This window comes from Leuresthes tenuis, unplaced genomic scaffold (assembly GCF_036924035.1).
Source record: "Leuresthes tenuis unplaced genomic scaffold, fLeuTen1.0.hap1 SCAF_14, whole genome shotgun sequence".
NCBI lineage: Eukaryota > Metazoa > Chordata > Actinopteri > Atheriniformes > Atherinopsidae > Leuresthes > Leuresthes tenuis.
This window is the reverse complement of record NW_027325368.1, coordinates 16,501,575-16,523,596: the sequence shown is the minus strand read 5'-3', so window position 1 is coordinate 16,523,596 and position 22,022 is coordinate 16,501,575. Positions and strand designations below refer to the sequence as shown.

Sequence of the window (22,022 nt, the reverse complement as noted above, 5' to 3'; positions counted from 1 at the left end):
CGTGACGTACCGTTTTCATCACTTGCGTCACGTGACATGGACAGCGCCGCTCAAGTAATGTCGACCTGGCAGGATTCTTTTCTCTGACAGGTAAGAAAACAACGTCAACCCAACACTCGCTCTTCTCGATAATTAACACATATGTCCTCGTAGACGTTTTTCTTCTTTATCGCTCATGTGGGCTTTTATTGCTGGGTCGTAAAAACGTTTAGAGGTCACTGTTGTTCCCCCAGCTGCCCTAGCAACGTTAGCAAGCTAGAGGCTAACTTTACTTTGAACAGAACAGTTTTAGTGGAATATGATTTCATGATTTTGTAAGTAATGTGGTAAACACTTATAACAGAGCTACGGGCTTTCAGGATATTGTCATGCATTTTAATTCGGCTATGACAAGTACAATCTTACTGAACCTTGATGTATCGAGCTCTTAGGCAATAACAGGTGTGCGATTGTCTCTACTTCTGCCTTTTCCCCCATTTAATCTCCTGCTTTGCTATTGAAGTTCCAACTCCTCGCAGTATCTCGACCTTCCGTCACATTAGCTCACATTTTTAAAAGAATGTGCACGACAGGCATCCTTTGAAAAAGATTAAGGGAGGTGTTTAAAAATTCTCGTTCTGATTGCATTTCGAGACACCCCTCAAAAACTTGCTCTTGAATTTAAAATCACGTATAGCTGGCTTCGTTTTCTTTCAAACGTCAACAACGAAGCATTCGACATCCTCCCGAATTCACAAATTCACGCAGGAGGTAAACGACGCGTTTAAAGTTGCATGCTACTTTCTTTTTTAACGTTCTTCCAGTATTTAACTTTTAAATACACTCGCCAATGCAGCTTATTGCCAGATGCTCTATCAATAACTCTGTGGGATTTGTTCTACACTTTACAGAGCCAGAACTCTGCAGGCTCACTGCTGTAGATTGACTGTTGATAGACACATTGTGCTTGTTCTATGTTGTATGAGTGTGCTGGTCTGCTTTTAGGGTTGTACCAGGACAGTCGGAGGGAATGGATGGATTCACTGTGACGTTTACCGAGGCAGTGTGTCTTGGGGCCAGCTTCGCCTTGTCAGGCATCTTCTACTATTTGCATAAGAAAAGCCGAACGACAGTTGATAAACTTGATGTAAGTTGTGGTTTTTTTGTTTGTTTTTTTTGCAATTTACACACTTACTCTAACAGTGTGGTATTTTGTCCATTGATTTCTCTAAAATGTTTGGATGCTAATGCACACAGAGTGTGCTGAGCACAGGTAACAGCGTAACTTGTAGTTATTTTCAGAGGCCAGAAAAAGTATATAGTGCAGAAATATTTAAAGCTGGGGAAGTTAAAAGGCTTAATTTTATGTGGCACAAAGACAGTCCTGTCTTGTTTTACAGGGTATAAAAGTCTTGTTGAGAGGCTGCTCTTGGTTAAAAAAAAAACATTGAAGTCGAGTGTGCAAATTTGTAATTTTGTGTTTGTGCTGTTTTGTTTGCTGCTTATTTTGATGATCTTTGTGTTTTATTGTCAGAATGCTCCACAATTCGCCATAGATGGAAAACTCAAAGACCTTTTGAAAGTTACTCCAGGAGCGTGTCTGCGATATGCCGTCATTGAAGGTGATCAGGCTGTCATTGCTTTGACACATACAAGAGCTGACGGCACGCTTTCCTACTGTATACCACCTTGCCTCTCGTTCTCTGACACTGCATGTGTGTGTGTGTATATGTTGTAGGTACTGTGACACCAGTAGGTGAGCATCTGTCGAGTCAGTTCAACAAAGAAATTTCTGGCGTGCTACAAAAATTCACATTGAAGGAACACAGGCTGGTGTGGAGCAGCATTTCACGCACATGGTGAGAACACTCGGAGAAGAATACTCAGGGACAGTTCAACCCAACACACTTTTGTAAAAGTGTGTTAAATGCAATTTTTAGTGTTGGTCAAAAAGATGCATTCACGTCATACAAGACGGATGGTGCAGACGGTACATTTATTAAGATTCCTATGTTAATGACGTTCTAGGGTTCTTGGATTTTGTTCTTTCTTTACGGGTTGAATGGGACTCTGTTTAATGAAGAAATTCTAAACAGTAGGACCACAGGGAATTTATTCATGAAGGTGCAGCTACTTCTACAGATTGTGTGTGAGAGTTAGATTTTTTCCTTTTCTACTACTGTGAAAGGTTAAGGCCTCAAAAAAGCAACTTTAAAATGTTCTGTACCTACAATTTTTCTTATTAACGTAGCACAATATTCTTAAAAAGCGGATTTAAATATCTTGAGTATTGTACTTTTAAGTGGATTGCTCAATTTGTGTTGTGACACAGTGTGGCTAAAGCAAAGATACAATCATTTTGCCTTTATGATCATCATTCTGTCTCTCTCCACCTGTTCCAGGTTGGACACTGAGCGAGTTTTGCACGAAAGAGTGAATGTGGTGCCCTTTTCGTTGGCTGGATTGGATGAGACCACAGTCAAAGTCGTGTCCCCCCTACAAGCCTCTGGAAATCACACAGAGATCACCAATGAGAAATTTCACCAGGCTAATTTTGGTTTTGGAGAGCTTGTCGGACAATACCTCAGCGGGGAGAAGCCTAAAGGTCTCCTGGAGATCGAGGAAATGCTCAAAGTCAGTTAGATTCTTACATGTTTAACTTCTGTTACTCTAATGAATTCGTATGCAAGCTACGATTTTTGGCGCTTGCGACTCAGACGTTTGTGAGTAAACAGTGAAAAAGTAAGTACATTGTGCATTTATTAACTATTTTCCAGGTGGGAACAACTATTACGGGTGTTGGCGAGTTGATACTGGACACGGATGGCACTCTGAGTCTTCGACCCCCTTCTGATAGCTCCCAGTACTTCTTGAGCATGGCAGATTTTGAAACCCTGCGAAGAGAGAATGACAACATGGCTGCTTGGTGGAAAGTGCTGGCTGTTGCCTCTGCTTTGGCAGGGGCAGCGGTCTTCTTCTGGGCCAGCCTACGCTATTACCGTCACCTTAAAGCTCGCTGGGAGCAGGATAAGGAAAACAGAGAATTTGCAAGACGGCAGACTGAAGCCTTAGAACTACCTGCTACTGAGGCCCCTCAAGACGGGGCCGACAATCATGTTTGTGTGATTTGTCTCAGTCAACCACGAGACTGTATCCTGTTGGATTGTGGGCACGTATGTTGCTGCCACGTCTGCTTCCTGGCCCTGCACCGACGGACATGCCCCATCTGCAGACAGGACGTTGTCAGAGTGCTGCCTTTTTATCAGCCCTGAAGTACCCGTGTGACCGTAGCAACCTCGATGGACTTGAACACCTCACAAAATATTCCCGTTTTGCTTCTCAATGGTTCGAACTGTTGCACTTTTAATTTTGAAATAAATGAGAATTTAGTGGACACCTGGCAAACATTTTGCTCTTAATGGAGGGTCAGTGAGTTACTTTTTTATCTGAAATCGTATATGAGAAGTTAAGTTACATGAAATCATTGGAAAAAATGTGTAAATCCAAGCGATACAGAAGTATATTTTCGTAAATGTTTGTGCCTTACTCTGTTAATGAACCTGGCTGCTGCTGTCTCAGTAATGGTATTGTACTGTACGTTTTAAAGGGGAACTCCGGTATTTTTAAACTTAGACCTTATTTCTGGCATGAAATGCGTTCATCTACTCACCGAGAGCAGTTTGGTGAAAGTCGGAGAGCTCATTCACGGTAAGGACGTCCATCATACTCAAAGTTGTCGTCAAAATCTGATAAATATCCTGCCATGTTGCACAAAACTATCAGTAGCAGACTACATGTGAAGTTAGCCGACTGTCACAGAGCAAGGAGTAAATAAACTGTGCAGCAGCTCGCATCGATGACGTCATCCCAGTAGATGAGTGTGTAGAAAGCCCTCTATAAGCCCCCCGATAGCCGCCAATAACAACAACACAGCAGCTATGAGCTAACAGTGCAATAGTACGCGTTCATTCATTCATTCATTCGTCTTAAAGTATTGGTGAAATAAAGACAGATAATGCCTTATTTAGAGGCTGCATCGTCTATGCCCCGTTCACTCCGTTATATGGATATACGCTGATCTTGAGCAATCTAAATATCTAACGAAGGACGCCGACTTTCACCAAACTGTTCTCAGTGAGTAGATAAACGTATTTCATGCCAGAAATAAGGTCTAGGTAAAAATACCGGAGTTCCCCTTTAAGGTTGCGGTTTAATTAATGCACTACAGCAAAGGGAGGATGTAAAACTTTATTGTTACAGAAGTAACAATCGCTCTCTCAAATAACATTTGTGCAAGTACTTCACTTATTAGTTGTATAATAGTATAGTATCTAATAGTATACAGCTATTAGTTGTGGAGGAATTAGCTTAGCAACTAACATGAAGCGGAAGTCTACCTAATTTTTTTAAAAGCTTACCATCGCATACTGTGAAAGCATGAATAACACAAAAAAAAGTTGAATAAAGCATTGTCGAAGAACCTGCACGCAGTCTCATAGTGCCTGGAGTGATGCTAACTGATTTATCAGCCTGATCCTTTTCTCTATCTGAGGTTAGAAGCCTGAGAATACATTTGCCATAACATATAAATGGTAACTCGTCCGAAGTCCCAACCGCATTGTCACCAGTCGAGTTGCATTGTGGGTAATGATGGTTTCAGCATTTGAGGGGAAAAAAACAAACCGAACAATGAGGTCATAATTTCCGATGCTGCTGCATCAGTTTTGGTCCTCGATAATTGTTCAGCCACGGTATTTGGACACTGGGATAGCTCGTCCTAAGTTCAGAATCCTTGTTATTAGATCATTAGTTCACTTAATCTGCTAAACTTTTTTCTGCTACCTGGAGAAACAACAGGATACTTTGCCGGGTGAACACTTTATTCTTATCACTTTGTCTCCAGGAACATATTGAAAATGTTAGGGAGAAATTAAGATACACCTGCCTACAAATTATTAAATCCTGGCCATCCTATTGACCACATAAACAGAAGTGGTCAGGTCTCTTTATGTAGTGAAGTGCATCTAAACTTGGCTATTACTGGTAATAAATCAGAGTATTTGGTAATACTTTATAATAAGGATACAAATCATGTTGATTGGCGATGTGTCAAATTCCTGTTGCTCACATTTAAAAAATGATCAAACTGATATGATTGCGAAGGATTAGTTCCAACCTATATGATCAGCTAAGGAATATTAATTAAAAGTTTCTCCATACACGCTGGGTAGCAGCTCAATAAAACTATTTCCAACTTGCGTATTTGCCGGTCCTCTCAGAGAAGTGCCCATGCTTGCGGAAACATGAAGCAAACTGGTTATCACACGCAAACATGAGTGCATTGATAAGCTTTTATGCTACTGAAATCCAGCTGACGTGATTTGCATATAAACCAAACGGCACCAACAAGTCTGGACACACCTAACCGTTCATTTTGAATGGGTGGTTGCGTCCAAACTTTAGGCTGGTGCTGAATCCCTATCATGAACGCAGTAACCAGTGGTGTAAACTCATCAAATAAAGTTATTGTGACTTGATCATCATTTCACTGTAAGCAGCAGTGCCTGATGATGCATCCTCCATTTATTCATGCATGAGTGGTGCATAATTTGGGTTACTCTCTACTGCAATGATCAGAAGTGTATGACTTTCTGAATTCACAAAGTGCATTTAGTCTCAGAAAGTTTAGTAGATGAAGCTTGCTTCTTTATCAAACAGATAGATAATCGTGTATATTTGAAGAGTCGGTGCACTACCCACCTGTGTCTCCAAATAATAGCTATAAAATCTAATAGCTGCTGCTAAGTTCAGGCTTCAATAGCAGCACGTCTCTCACTTTCAAGACTCAATATGAGGTTTTCTTTCTTTTCCAAAAGCGCAAATGCTTGTTGACGGCACCTGGTGTCTGAAAAGGCTTGTAGTGAGTCATCGAGACTTCTATTTCTGTCACCTCTAAGCAGCAGTGAGTTGATGCTGTAACAGTGGTTAGAAGAAATGCCACTTTTAAGAAATGTACTTTCAGTAATTCCATAGAGAAGGAAAAAATACATACATGTATGTGTGTGTCAGTAGAGAGTTGAAGAGTGCAGTATCAGGCTGGACTCGGGGGGGGGGGGGGGGGGGGATGAGCAGCTGGACGACACAGGATCCCATCAATCGTCCACAATGAGCACAAGGGCTGACTTTGTCAAATTTTTCATGAGCCTCCTCGCGAGTGGAGCAGCTGTGGCTCTGGGGGGAAAAGGCTATCAATGTAACACTTGCTGACGTCTCAGGGTGTGGCCAATACTAGTATTTGATTTGCTCACTCCAACTGAACTGAGAGATTTGAACACATCAGAACAAAGGAGAGGTTGGTGTTGCTTTTGAAAAAAGAAATAATACATGCACAGCCCAAGAAAAGATAAGTCTGCTAAAGTGATCATTTGCACTCTGTCCTAACTGTCTGTCTACCGATATTTAAAAAAAAAAAACAGATTTCATCTCTTCCATAACTGTATATGTTACTGCAAGCAATTCCAGTGTAAAAAGGTTCTTACAGAGAACTGCTGTTTCTACCACTAGATGTCCATCTTTTTCTTTCTGTACTGACAGGCAACGAGGACACACACTGACTCCAGTGGCTGGTTCCCACATCACATGCAATTATCATACACTGCGACATCCTGTTTAATTCTCTCTGATAGCTGCCAAACAATTTAGATGACATGATTATTCCCTAACTGACTCAGCCAAATGGACTGTGATGGTAGGGGTGCAGAGTGGTGGGTCAGCCAGGTGAAACCTCATCAAATTATATGTAGTACATAACCATGACTTCTGCTTTATCACACCAGTTTGGTGAGGAATAAATTCTGTCAACTATTTAGATTAATTACCAGAAAATTGCATTCCTATATCCACAGTTCCCGGACAATATAAAGCCAAATGACTGGTTTTAATCACCTATTATGTAAATCCATATAATTTCAGTGTGAATGCATTTATTTGTTTGGTAAAGTGCCGTGATGTTCTTTTGTGTGTCGAAGTCTTGTGTCCAGAAAGTATGAAAGCCCAGCCAAAGCACAGCAGATGGAGGCGAATGCTGCATTTAGCTCAGAAGATTTTCAAATAAAACTGGCACGGCGACAGCTCTGCAGAACAAAAGTCCAATGAATCTTTGGAAAAATCCTGACACCTGACCTTATGTGCTTTTGCTCCACATAGAAAGGGCCAGGACGGAAGGCTGTGTTTGTTTGTTTTTTGTTTTTTTTCTTTGACTCTGTCGGCCAGGTTTTAGCAGACACTCCAACAGAGATGCATTATCTCAGGAGAGAGGACCATCACAGCGTGGCATAGTCCGTGATGCCAATTACCGCTGTCACCCATCTGCTTTGGGCACGCAGTGAAACGTGGGATAAGCGACCTACTTTCTGACAGTAGTGTGACTGCAGAGCTTCTCCTCTCATCAACAAAACGCCCTCCCTGAGGATAAGGAGACAGGGACAGGACCAAGGTAAATAAGAAATTAAGATGGCTTTGTTAAGGTTTTGTGTTTAAGTCCACTAGGTTAATTTTCCCAAGATCCGACTAAGATATTGTGCCTTTAACATCTTTTTTTTTTGCAAGCCAAAACTGATTACCTCTCTTACCCAGTTTTGATTTATTTGCCTCTTCTTTTATATTTTCTGCTGCTGAGATTTTGGCTCCTCCCATTTGGGATAAAACTGATCGTGCAACACATCGCATTTGAAAAGGAAAACTGAAAGAATTTCAATTATGCCAGAGTTACTTTTGCTAATCCACAGACATGGCAGTCGCTAGCCAGTCCACACGAGACACAACCATGCACGCTCATGCTTACTGCTACGGACAATTTACAGTTGATTTATTTACTCGTAAGCCTGAAAGAGGCCATGTTTTACAAAAATAAAAGATCCAATTTATTCCTACATTTTAGTTTTATCACTAACATGTTGTAGCTACAGCCGGGTTAGGCTCCAACCTAACAGGTTAAGAAATTTAGAAACTTAGGGTTACCTGTTGCTAGGACCCTTCAGATGCAGCAGAAGGTCGGCAGTTCATTTCCCTGATCGGCAGGAAAAAATGGGATCTGGGTCAGTGAATGGCAAGTGCAGTCATGCTCCACTATGTATTACTACTGTATTCACGGCTAAAGAGCTCTTGTCCAAAGCACTGAATCCCTGGGTGATCCAAGCTGCACCTGCAGCTGCCCTCTGCGTTGAGTTTGTGTTCACTGCCTCTGTTATGTGTATCTGCGTGCAAACTGTTATGTATTCATTACTTAAATGCAGAATTCAAAGCCTTTTTTTGTGGAAAAAGGCACAATTTGAAAAAGAATTGATTGACAAAACTTTACTCCATTTAAAAATCACTAATGTGGGACACGAATGAGGTACGTGAGGCAGAGTGTACAGTGTGGCTTCTGTGTAGCTTTTGTGTGCTGTATGCTCCAGCTGTGAGCCTTTCTAATTCAGCCGTGTGCTCACTGATTCAGGAGCAGGAGATCTGCCAATGTTCCCACACTCTAATGGAGGATGTTTATAACCGTAAACAAACAGCATTCATCTTTATGATGAGCGGTACCGATATACAAAGTGCTGTCACTTAGTAAAAGATGGTGTACACAGCTCCTCTTTCTGCAGGTACAGTTTTAGTTTGCCTGATATATAGACCTGCTTTATCTGTCCCTCTCTGACACACACACATCCACACACATCTAGTCCTAAGTGCTAAATTGATCCGGACTCTTAGCTCCAGGCTTGTTATTGGTGTTTTTCCTCGACTTGAGTGTTCCTCGAGGAGGAACATAGTGTGTTTATACAAAGTGTGTGCGTTCAGAAAACTTGGTCTGTGCGAGCAGAAAGATAGGGAGGGGGTACATGACTCAGCAGAATGATTCATTTGTAATTGGGAGCACTGCTTCAAGAGCACACAAACACGGATACACTTTTTCAGGGTGGTTGCCCTTGTCAGCGACGATAGGACTGATAGAGTGAGGCTGATTATTAAAAGCTGCTGCCTGCTCTCAAGGGAGAGAAGGCAAAACATAAAGAATGACACAGAGGAGAAATCCCAGCAAAGACCAAGATCAACTGTTCTCAAATCTTCTGCACTAAACTCAGCTGAGTTTGATGTGCACAAACCTGTGCATCTCTAAGGGAAGGGATAAGAAAGGCTTTCCAGTCGGTACAACATATGCACATTCCAGCTCGAAATTTGAAGCAGCATCTGGTACCATGTGGGGCAGCAGGTCAAATTTTGCCCAAGAGCCTCTCACTCTGTCGCAGAGAGATGACGTCATGTGATTTTCATGGCCTTCGCTTGAACCTCACTGCATGAATCAACATCTTCGCTAGCTGACAGCTGGAGGCTGCAGTTTATTGGGCAGGAGCAGCTTTGTGAGTCATTGGTGGGAAATTACATTTGGATATGGCATAAGATTTACGATCTCTGATGCATAGCCCTTAATGCTGAGAGTGAATCCATATTAGACAAGCCAAGTTGATTCATTTTTACAACCGGAAACAATCTCAAACAACACCCCTGTGTGGTGATTAACAGAAATGATCTCAGTACACTGATATACAGTAGGTTTTGCCTTTGTGGAACCAGACTGCAGACAGGAGAAAATCCCTGCAGGAAAAACAGGAGCTCTTCCAGCCACACTGATCTCAAGACTGTCAGCTGGTCACTTTAACCCTTCAGTTATGCAGACTGGCTGCTAAAAGATAGGAGCACGTCTCACTTGAGAGGTTATTTTGTGTTTATAGTCGGGTCAGCTGGTCTTTGTTATTGAAATAGGTTTGATCCAATAATAGCTTTTCTGCTAGTTTATTGTCCTTGCTCTTTATGAGACACCATATGTTGTGTGGACAGGCTACAGAGTAGAATGATATCATTTCAAATGTAACTGGTGTACAAACTGCTCTAGCCCTTGTTGTGATTAACCGTTTTAGCAGAATTTCAGGAGGAATTGATTTAGATATTTAGTAATAGTACAATTTTTGACAATCATGTCAAAATCAGGACAATTAAAAAAATAATTTTTCATCCTTAAAGCCAACCAACTTCATACCCAATTAAATGTTCTGTAGTATGCATCGATTAGTAGAGCAGAGGTCATCTTTGGTTTCAGTTCAAGCCTTACACTGTTGTTTGCGGTTTTAGTCCTTTTCTGACCTCTGAAACGGTGGTCGCATCAGGAAAGCATGCCAGCAGATATTACTGGCAGAGTAATAAAAAGAGTGGTGACATGAAGAAGACACACAGGGCATATTTGGAGTCATTACAGACTACTGCAGGACCATGTAGGCTACACAAAGAACATCCTAAAGAAAATTCTACGTTTTCAAGCTTGAAATCTGCCTCAATAAAGAGCTGTTTCATCTGTCTCCTGTTGGTGTCACTCGTGCTCCTCTACCACTTGGAGTCTCCCCGCGAACACACACGCTCACACGCAAACACACGCGCACGCTCGCGCGCTTCAAACCCGGATGGATGACTTCACCGCTCCGCCTGGGTTTCCTTTATGATCCCGGGATCTCCCACTTCCCTCGCCAGACATCAGCCAGCAACACAAGCGAACGCAGCTCCCTCTCTGCCTCTGTATCACTACATATACACACACACACACGCTCACACACACCTTGCCTCTGCAGCTGCAACACATCCAGAGACCACGGAGAGACCTCAACAGCACCCGGACCGCACACACTGGCCCCACTTGAGGATCCCTGCAGGAGCCGCACCAAACGCTGCAACCGTGCACAACGAAGGATCTACAACTCCTGAGAAAGACTACATTTCACGCTGGTGATTCTTCTCCATTGTACGTGCCACAATGTCCGAGGTGCTGCCATATAACGAGGGCAAAATGAGCGGCTATGGGGCAGACAGCGAGGTCAGCCAGATGTCCTTTAGCTGCGGACTGCAGGACACAAGCGCCTTCTTCGCTGCGTCGCAGGCGAAAAGACCTCCAAAGCTCGGACAGATCGGCAGAGCCAAGCGAGGTAAAAGATGGTTTTACTGAGGATTCACACTTTGCAGGCTTGTCATTATTTTTAGATACACAAAAATAGTGATTTTATGTGATGCATCTAAGTACAAAGCTGCAGTGCATTAAGGGGAATTAGAGTGAGCAGAGTAGTGAGTTCAGTTATCCTCTTTTATTCCAGGATGTACCCAGAATGTACCCAGAATGTCCCATACACCCGCTACTTTAAAAATATCCACATCGGATATATCTGTCTTTATTCTCAGGGTCAGAAATTGTTGTCGACATTCTGACTGTTTACATTTCCGCACGAGAAATTACCTTTGTGCAATGACACACCCCACAGACGTTGAGAAAACAACAGGGTTAAACCGTGAGGGTGAAAATCTGCTTCAGACCATTACCAGAAACGAGTTGTTTTCTCCAGGTGCGCCTTCCTCCGCAGAGGGGATTTTCTGTAATGCTTTGATATTTTTTCTTTATTTACTCACCTACAACTGCACCAGTTCCATCTGCCCGCAATACTTATGTTCTTTAGTGCGCCTTTTCTTGTAGGTTTTAAAGAAGTAAAATAAATAGTGGCTCATCATGTTATGTTGTAGAGGTATTACAGACATCTCATGTTGCATTGAAAGTGCCTTGGTCTCAGTAAACATCTTCTCTCTTTTCCTCTCCACAGTGGTCATCGAGGACGACCGAATAGACGAGGTCCTGAAGGGGATGACAGACAAGTCTTCACCTGGCGTTTAAACGGCAACGATGCCTTGCAGACTTTTTTAATTTTTGATCACCGATTTGAAGCACTTGTCGGCCGTGCATGTTCGAGGATTGCAGGGGAAAACGGCAGCTCGATGCGAGAATGGGATGACGGCAAGGGAAACGAGAAGAGGCCAAGGATGGGGCTAAAAGACGATGAAGAGATGCGAGGAGGGGAAGAGGTGAAGAAAGAATGATGGACTCTGGACAAGACCAAGATATATCGTGGGATTGCTGGCAAATCTCCAAACGAATCCCGATTTTTACTACTGCTGCGCAGCAAGGTGTTGAGATGGCTGACACCGCTCCGTATCTCAACCTCTGCTGACTTAAAATGATGGATGAACTTGTCATTACTTCACGACCATCTCTTTCAGTTCCTTTCTAAAAGCGCTGTAAGCAACAAAACACTGCAACTAAAGGGCGAAGCTAAATCCCAGCCCTATTTCAATAAGTTGTACAGTAGGTAGGCTAAGCTCTCAGACTCTCCCCTTGCTCACCCACTCCTTTAGGCTTTGCTTTGTTGATTGAATCAGCGACGGTGCATTCAAGGGAGCTGTCCTTTCAGCACCGGTCCAATGCATTCCTGTTGCTGCTAATAATGCTTTTTTGAAAACAAGACCAACCAAATTCATCAGGTCTACTAAATAGAGGAGACTCATTGTATGTAGAAATCATATATCCGAGGATGGTGCAATGTTAATATTTTCTGTAGTAGAGCCATATTTATTTTAGCACTTAAACAGCACTAGGCCCCAGATTAAACCTAGAGACAGGCTACATCCTTCTTATTGCATTACCCGTCAGTGGTTTAACGGTGCAGACTGACACCTTCATGTAGCTGATTCACACCTGCACATATCTTTCTTTTTCTCTCTTTGTCTTTTGTTTGGCACTTTCAAATGCTCAGATATCTACAAAGGGCCAGCAGAAATGCGGAGATTCTGGTAAATGTTTTAAATGATACTCACAAACTGATGGGAAAAGAAAACGATTTGTATGATTTGTTTTCTTTTAATTTAGCAATTGTTTGTGTTTTCGTCCTCTATGAATTCAAAGTTTTCCTCCATCTATTTGCATGAACTGTCACTCCGGGTGCCAACGCAGGTGCCACCACTCTTACCCTGGCACGCTTCTTTTTAACAAAAGTCATATTTGTATTTTTATATCTAAATATTTGTTATTTAAATTATATGCTCGTCTATCGTCTTACAAATCATCAACAAAAATATTTGTACTTCAGAGAGGATATACCGAATGAGACTGGGCCTCACACAGGCGAATCTAAGATTTTGGTGGACTGGTCTCACTCTATATCAAAGGTCAGACATTTTTTAAAGACTTACTGAATGTGTCTGGGGTTTTTGCACACATCAATGTTAAACTATTATTAAGAAATCGTATACTGTGACTTGAGCTTCGTTGATGAATTTGTTAGAAAATGGCAGTTTTAGAGTATATTGCACTGTTTACGAGTATCCTCAAATAACAGAGTGTTATTTGACTGATTTTGGACATTACGGTTTTTGTTTTTTAATTTTGTTTATTTTGTACCATTATTTTAAAGAAACTGGATATGGTTTGTTGTGCATGAAACCTTAATATTTTCAATAATAAAACATTGTTTAATGAAGCAAAAAAAAAAAAAGCAACAAAAATGTCATGACATTCTAAGAATGAGTCATTGTATATTATGATGCCATTTTCACTGTATTTGGTGAATTAATAAATGGTGACGGAAAAATGTTAATGCGATTCTTTGACGTGGCTTTTGTCCCAAGACATTCGGTGAACATAATGACAAACAATGAGCCAGCACTGCAGCACATACCTGGGCTTGCTCTGCAAATGAAATTGAGAAGGACAAAAATACAGGACACGTCATCTCCCCTCATTAACGATCACGAGCAACTTTAACATCTTCCAAACAAGGTTTGGGGCCTCTGCAGCCTTTTGGAAAGATTTGCCATCACCTTAGTGACAGTAAATACTGATTCTTAATTAAAGAGTGGAGAAAAAACAGTGATCCATCTGTTGAGTTGTTAAACAGCTTCGTGCTGGCCTACACAAGTGAATCCATTAAATCACAGAGCCCTGGGGAGCAACGATTGGCCACATGATCATCTATCAAAGCCCGGCTCTAAAATGCCCTCGTACAGTGGCTCGCACACAGGCATGTACACAATCACTTCACTTGGTTTTAACCTCTAATGCAGCAAGAAAGTCCTAAAATACAAACCTTATGTTGCTTATTCCAGTGTGTTCTTTTTTGGCCCAACATGTAGACAGAACCTGACCAGCTGGGCTCATGTATTGTATCCTTGTGACAGATGATAAGCTGTATTGCTCAGCAGCATTTGATGGAGAACAGAACACAGTGACTTTGGTAAATCCCTGGCAGACTAACATAAGACTTACCTGACATTGAATCTAGTAGTAATCAGACTCGGTATCTTACTTCTTCTTACCAAATCTGCCTATATATCACTATAATCTGATATGGAAGAAGTGGAGACACTCATCTACTGGTCTTAGATTTTCAGCTTTATTAGGTGGATTCTTATTCACGTTAGCAAAACCACCGCACAGTCTTTTTTTTGTTTTGTTTGGTAACTAGAAAAACCCGGCCAAAAGCTAGAGACGATTCAAGATGGGAAGCATTGCTCTTTTACATCAAGATATCTGTGAAATTAGGTGAAAGTGTCAGGTGGAAGAAAAGGGTGAAGACTACAGTACTACAATGTTTGCCAGCAGTGTTAAGGCAGGAAATTGGGTCAGCCAGTATCATCTTTCTTCCACCTGTAGTACACAAACCTGAGCAGCACTAACAACCCAATGGGAATTAATTTCCCTGTAATCACACTCCAATGTTCCTGGAAACCAAACTGGATAAATCACAGTTTATTGGTTCAAGAACGTTGCCATTACGTTGCCATTACGCATCTATAAAAAGCTACGTGTTCTGACAAACACATAGACGCTGATCCTTATATCATTCTGAATTGCACTTCACTGTAATAAAAGGACATCAGCGAAGCATCACAAGTGTAACCATCCACATTCCCATCAGCAAGAGTATTGACTGTCCCAGTAACAACAACACTGTGAACAAATAGTGCTATTGATCATGTAGTAATGCATGCTGTGTGTGTGTGTGTTTGTTTGTTGCCATGAACAATTATACTTTTGATGGTAATGGACTGCCCTGGATGACCAGAACCGGACTGACATATTTGGGCATAGATTGGATTGTGTCATTTCTGCCTCATACTACTCGTCCTGTCATGTGTGTGTCTATGAACACAGAGCTGTACTGCAGTTTATACTATGTTTACTGGCCCTTGTGATGGTGTATAGCTCACTGGACATTGTAAGATGTGCATACTAATGCATAATTTCCCAACTAAAATGGTCTTTGGCAATAAAGAGCCAGAGGACTTAAAGAATAACATTTTTCTTTTTGTTTCAATGATTATCAATAGATACCCAAAGGAGAACAGAGATGAATGGAGCTTTATAAAACAAACAAAACATCTTTGCATCAGAACTTTACTGTCTACTAGGATCCACTAGAACAGACTGCGTCTCCTCAGTACAGTGATCAACTAAATGTAGCTGTGGTGCATTTTAAAGGGAAATTTTAGTCAGGTGTTCAATCAGCAGGGCTACAAGGAGAAAGTCACTGCTCCTCAAAGAGAACATGGCTAAGGATTACTTGGACAAGCAATAAGGCCAAAACAGTTTTCAGTTTGGAGAAAAGAAAACATTGCGTTTCAGCATAAGAGTCTTATCCCATTGGTGAAACATGCTGGTGGCAGTATCATGGTTTGGGCCTGTTTTGTGTCATCCGGGTCAGGACTTATTTAGAATCATAACAGGGAATTCTGTACGAGTGTACGGGCATCTATTTGTAAAATGTGTCTGATAACACAAGCAATTCTTCAAAAGAAAAGTTAAAAAATAATAAAGTTTATGTGTTGGACTAAAAGGATTGATCTTAAACCAATGGAAATACAGTGAAAGCACATTTCATGGAAACTTTTACTTGCTGTTACAGTTGCAAAAGGGGTCCCACCAGACACTTAAGATGAGGGTTCACCACACACAAATATATATTGGACCATTTTTCTGAATAATAAATAAGCATGTTAGAATTGAAAGTTTTAATCAATCTAAGAGGATCCTCTCTAACCTGAAGACTTATGTGAACGATGATGTTTTACATAATATCTATACATGAATACATAAAACTCTAAGGTTCATGAACTTTGAAGTACAACTATATATACCGGAGATGCATAAATCTTGTAAATTACACTAAGCACTATAAATTTTTGGTTATAAATAACGTGAAATGGCACTTTAGAGATTACAAGAATATATTTGAGATGATTTAGAAACATACCATGCTCTCTCTGCTCTCCTTAACTTTTCCACCCACTGAATTCCTTGATAAATAAACTGAGCTGAGTTATTTAACACTGTGGCCTACATGTCTATTAGATGCATTTTGTGCATCTAGCAAATTAAAGATGCACCAAAGTCATAGATGTATTTCTCAAAAAAAAAAAGAAATGAATTAAATAAACAAAAGCACTGGCAGCAGCTTTCAAAAATCTGATCTCTAAAACTGGTTCTATGCTTCAATGTCGATGCAGAGCCTATGAGGTTTACGTGTAGCCTACAGCGGGGCTTCTAACTGTGACTGGTCTGCATGAGTTTACAGGGCACACCGCTTTTCCCAGCTATAATGCCCCAGTGGAGCACAAATGTATAATGGCCAGAGTTGAATCATGTCTGTTTACAATGCAAACACAATAAGCAGCTTTCTACCTGCAGCTATTTTCTCATTTTATTTCAAGTTCAGCCAATTCACTCAGCTCAATGCCGTCTTCTTTGAAATCTTCCCCCTTTTAAGTATTACAGTAGCTTCACTGAAACTCCGTGTTATCAAACATTTATTAGCTCCCCACACAGTCACAGAATTAGAGTTACTTTATGAAACTTGCTTTTAGTCACGCTGTATTAGAAACCCTGCTGCCAACAATGGCTTTGAGGGGCTAAATATTACACAAGCATAAATGCTCACATGAGCATGGTTATGTATGGTTAGTTATGTATGCTCCCCTGCACGCTTTGCAAAGAACAAACAAAGCTTTGAACATTTACTGCAGCTCAATATGTACATATCAATTAATACAAATAAATAAATAAAGATTTAAAATGACCATTGATCATCTTTTGACAAGTCTAAGATAGCAGTTTTTCTCCATTTTTTATTTGTCTTTGTGCTTTCTTATATGCTTGGTACAGTACAGCGTGTTTTCAAAAACGCTGAATCATGGCTCTAAGTAGGCTCTAACCTCCTCTGGGTAAATATTAAAATTTAAAGTTAGCATTGTATAATCCCCTTCATTTTAAAAATCTAAACTTTCTGTGACTCCTTAATCTCTGCATGGAAGCAGCTGCATTTGTTCCAATTGATCCAATTTATTGTTCAACTGTCTAATCAAGGTTTCTTCTTTAATTGGTTACTCTAATTGTACATCCCGTCTTTATGATACTTTTCAGCAATGGTTTAGTTTTTTGGTAATTTGATAAGATTTGCAGAGAGTAATAAAACACAAATACTTCTTTAAACTATAAGGAAAGATGGGTATCTACGCATACAGCTGATGACCTGCTGCTGGATTATGAGCTTGACATCTGATGAGGGTCAGAGGCTACCTGACTGTTACTGGGAGCTGTAGATCATGGTGGGGGAGTGCATGCCATGTGGTCAATAAAAAAACATTCTGTGGATGGCTCCCCATTGAACAGTCTACAGTGTAATCACAGAAAAAACTGGGTGGAGACAGCCATCACAAACAGTCACAAAGTACAGAACAAGGTAAATCCCTCAGTCAGACACTGACAGAACATTGTAAATGTCATTGTAACCTCTGCTGTCATCGCTCAAGTACACAAACGCCACTGTCACTCCACCCTGAGTGGTCATCCATTAATATTCCTCCTCCTGTTACATAAGTCTGCCATTCAATATACAGTATTATGCTATTATGCTGCCTCAAGAGACATGGGCAGATATGCATTGCTGTTTCCTCTTTGCCCGCACTGCATCAAATGCAACAATAGCAATTCCCTTTATCCTTTGAACACAAGTCTAAAGCAAGTGGCTAAACAGGCCAAAGGTAAAAAGAAGATTTTAATATACTTACAAACATTTGGCCACAATTTATATGTAGCATTGAGTTCTGTTGCATGATTGCATAAGTACCTTTGGTATGTTGGAAAAAGTAATCCAGAAATAAACAGTCATAATGAATGCAGTAATCAGATTGGGAACCTCTCCAAATCGCTATTGACAGAGTGTCCCTGAAACTCAGATATTAAAACCTCCAAACAAAAGCACCTTTTGTACAAAAGAAGCACAAAAAAGGTTTGAGTCATGTAACATAATGGGTATTTTCAGCTAATCAGGGATGTTTAAGACTATTAATATATCAACAGAGCAAATGTTAATATACTTCCATAAAATCATGCAAATGATCTAATTAGTTATGTTCATATGATTATTTATATTGACACAAAAATAGGTATAAAATTGATGTATCAGAATCACTGGATGTCATATAAGAGCAACATCATTTCCATCTTAGACAAATAGAAACAAGACCAGGCTTCATTTGGAGTACTTTCGCATCTCATAAGGCTCCTCATTTTAGGAAAGTCAGAGCAATGTGGACAGAATAATCTGGAAAGTTTGCCACACTTTAAAGAGGCCTGGCAGCTACAGCATAGACCAAAGAAGCTTGGGTTATGATGCACAGCAGGAGAGTTACCGTTTCGCCTAAGATCGTTACTGCTTCACTATGTCGGCAAATAGTTTGCCGCAGCATCGATGTTCTTGATTACAGTATTTAGAAGCTTTAACAGAGATTTGCTTATTAAACGATCAAATCTAAATGGACCAAGAGGAAAAACTCACCAGCAGCGAAAGCAGGTTAACCGGCATGTTTTACTGCATTTCCCCATTCGGATCGATGACTTTGACCCATTTTACCGTCACTGTTGTGTTACATTGTACATTGTTTATCTTCTTTAATGGAAGAGGAGAAAGCAAGACCAGTGAATATTTATTTGCTAAGGCCTTTAATGTGTTTCAGTTGGTAATATGACCCATGTGGTGTTCCAGGAAGACCCACTGATGTTGATTTTTACTACTGGTGGCGGATAGTAATTTTAACATTCACTTTTTCGTCATCTTTCACAGGTCAGGCTAACTAGAGGTTTGTTTGATGAGGAAATGTTATGCTTTTGGCGCTTTTCTTTTTCTTCCATCATTTAAAGCTTCATGTAACACATATACTCTAATGCCATCCTTGGGGCTAGTTTTGTAAAATCATGAGTAGCTATGTCACACAACTAATTTCTTTGTGCAAATTAGCTTACCAGTCAGAGGGATTTAGCAGGGCCTTAAATTGATAGCAGCTCAAATGGAATATTTCAGACTAAACAGGACAAGAAGTGCATCAACAATGAATAGTATTTAAAAAAATGCAGCTTTAAAATAAAATGTATGACTGTGTCAACCTAACGCTTAGTTAACTTGGTGAGTCTCATTACTAGAACCAACACAAATGCTGATATTTCAGTGGGATGCAGGAAGTAAAGCTGTGTCGTGATTCAGTTTAAACACAGACTGACCAGAATAAACTCAGAACTGTTGTGTCAAAGCATGCATTCAACCTTTTTTACTTCTATGACCTGACGCATAACACCCACACAACAAATCACTCTGGGTCAAACATGGTGGTGTGAGAAGAGGAGTGATTGGGAAAGTAAAAGAGAGACAGAGAAGCATTGAGCATATCATAGATTAGTGCTGTTGCTGCCCTTGGGCAAAAGAGCATGGAGGACAATTAACAGCAGGAGAAAAAAAAAAAAACATTCTGGCTCTTCTTTCTCACAGCCAGAGAGACCTGGATAATACAAGAGCATGTAAAAAAAAAAAGTCCATAAAACAGGATTTGTGTTTAAATAATGACCAAACCACTCCTACGTAAGACCTCTGCTCCGCTCTGTGGTTATATAACTTAAGTCCACTCCAGTTAAATCTCACTGTCTGCATCTATGCCATTGCAGATCAGTCAGTCCCACTGAGGCAGCTGAAAATTTAATTTAAAGGACTTCTGAGTTTTTAATATATTCACATAATGACAACACAAACAGAGGTAAGATTAAACTACATACAAATGAGGAAGAAAGCTGCATCATGCTTTGTGGGAAAATGAAGCAGAAAAACTTGCTCTCCACGTGTAGGGATGCATCCAGCCTCCATCCACCCAAAGAGTAATGAATCCATCAAATCTTTTTATGTCCCGGTGCAGCAGCATGGCTGCAGCCTCACTAGTCAATATCAAAACCATGACCATTTAAGGCTTACATAAGCACCTTCATGTCACCCAACCTCCCAGTAAAATAGGTGGCAGGCTGTTCCTGAACCCTCCCACCCAAGTAGTCAGGGCATTACACCAATTTGTCACCATAGAAAGCAGATAACAGCCAGATAACTATCAGGGTTTATCCATAAATGTATGTGTGCAAACTGTAAAATGAGTAGTTAATGAAATCCAAGGTACACAGTGGAAAAGTTGAATCTTCTTTCAGTAACAAACATGCAAAGAAAAAATCTATTTTCATTCACCTGAATAATCTAATACATCTTTAAATCAAAGAGCACAACATCGGTTATAACATCAGGATTTTATCAGAGCAGTTCTGCAGTCCGTAAAACATTTTTAGTGACTGCAAGTTTAGATGCACTGTAAAAGTTTTGGATGTTATCTAAATGGAGATGATTATACATCAGCAAACCAAGCACTAGCATTTTAGGGTAACAACTGGCCATTAGTGCACGTTAGGCCTCTTCCACAAGCTTCTCGTTTGGGTTCAACGTGCTCTAAGGGTACGTTTGCGTGACTTGGTCAAAAGCTCAACAGCAACAACAGCGACATTGTGGTGAGGCCGTTCTGTTAAAACTGAAGTTAGAGTTGACCAAACTATCATGATACTCCAGCTAAGAAACCATGGGAAGACAGAAGAGCCGTCTGAAAAATCACACAGCTTTTTTTTTTTTTTCCCAAAGTCTTAAAAATAGGCGGTAATTAGATCTCAGTGGAGGATTAAAAATAAATGATTTCTTCTTTATTAATGTGGTCCCCTCCAGTCAGAAGTCTTCCTGCCTGTCTGCACGCACGGATCTCTCCCCCCACTCTGGTCTATATTTTTAGCAGCAGAAAGCACAGGACCAGAGACTCGTATCATGTGTCCTCAACAAATTACACACAGGGTCCGCTGTTACTTTATGTACTTGGGGAGGTGAATGCATGCTGCTTTACAGGTGTGTCAAACACACACACGCACATTTCCATTAGCAGCTTTTTTCTGGAATCTAAAGCAGACACAACACCGAGGTATACCACTCCAACAGAACAGAAGGAGACACTGACACACTGATCGACTTAAGCACTGACTTTACAAGTGAGCAGGTGCAGCTGTTGTGCGCTCTGTCTAGACTTGCCCGTTCGTCCTGCAATTTGCTTAGAATTTGAACGGCACTGGAAACAACACACATTGCTGAAGCGTATTGAAATATATTTTCAGGCATGACATTCGACTGGGAAGTAAAAAAAGGTTTATAAATGATAAAAAATTCTATAAAGCACTGACAGGAAACTGTGATGCAGGCAGGAGGGAAACCGTCCGTCCATCCATCCATTTTCTAAACCAGCTTAATCCAATTCAGGGTCACAGGGGGGATTGGAGCCTATCCCAGCTGTCATTGGGTAATACAACCTAGACAGGTCGCCAGTCCATCACAAGGCCACACAGAGACAAATGAGACAACAAAGCAAGCACATACTCACTTCTAGGGTCCATTTAGAATCACCAATTAACACAGCGTGCATACTTTTGGACAGTGGGACGAAGCTGAAGTACCCGGAGAGAACCCATGTGTGCCCGGGGAGAACATGCAAACTCCACACAGAAAGGCCACAGCCTTCCTTGCTGTGAGGCGATGCTGCCAACCACCACACCACTGAGAAGCCGAGGAGGGAAACCACGATGAGTAATTGTTAACCTGATCTTTGTCAGCAGTTAGCGGTTGGTATAAGTCTGCTTTGGACTGGGTAACTTGAACAGTATTTTCATTCACTTTCAACATCTATGTTGCTGCCATTTTCTAAATTCACCCTAAAATGGAAAAAAAGTTTAAAACAAATTTTTG

The 22,022-nt window shown here is 40.8% G+C and overlaps 2 protein-coding genes across 2 annotated transcripts; both read left to right on the top strand.

Moving 5' to 3' along the window:
- The first annotated feature begins 2 nt into the window (after nucleotides 1-2).
- Nucleotides 3-3,398, top strand: mul2 (mitochondrial E3 ubiquitin protein ligase 2). The gene is made up of 6 exons (XM_072363047.1): nucleotides 3-90; nucleotides 985-1,126; nucleotides 1,514-1,601; nucleotides 1,718-1,838; nucleotides 2,382-2,613; nucleotides 2,757-3,398. The coding sequence occupies exons 2-6, from the start codon at nucleotides 1,010-1,012 to the stop codon at nucleotides 3,249-3,251; spliced, it is 1,053 nt and encodes a 350-aa protein (XP_072219148.1). The 5' UTR covers nucleotides 3-90; nucleotides 985-1,009; the 3' UTR covers nucleotides 3,252-3,398.
- Nucleotides 3,399-9,997: 6,599 nt separating this feature from the next.
- Nucleotides 9,998-13,481, top strand: camk2n2a (calcium/calmodulin-dependent protein kinase II inhibitor 1a). Its single transcript, XM_072364414.1, has 2 exons — nucleotides 9,998-10,991; nucleotides 11,655-13,481. The coding sequence occupies exons 1-2, from the start codon at nucleotides 10,823-10,825 to the stop codon at nucleotides 11,723-11,725; spliced, it is 240 nt and encodes a 79-aa protein (XP_072220515.1). The 5' UTR covers nucleotides 9,998-10,822; the 3' UTR covers nucleotides 11,726-13,481.
- The last annotated feature ends 8,541 nt before the right edge of the window (nucleotides 13,482-22,022 follow it).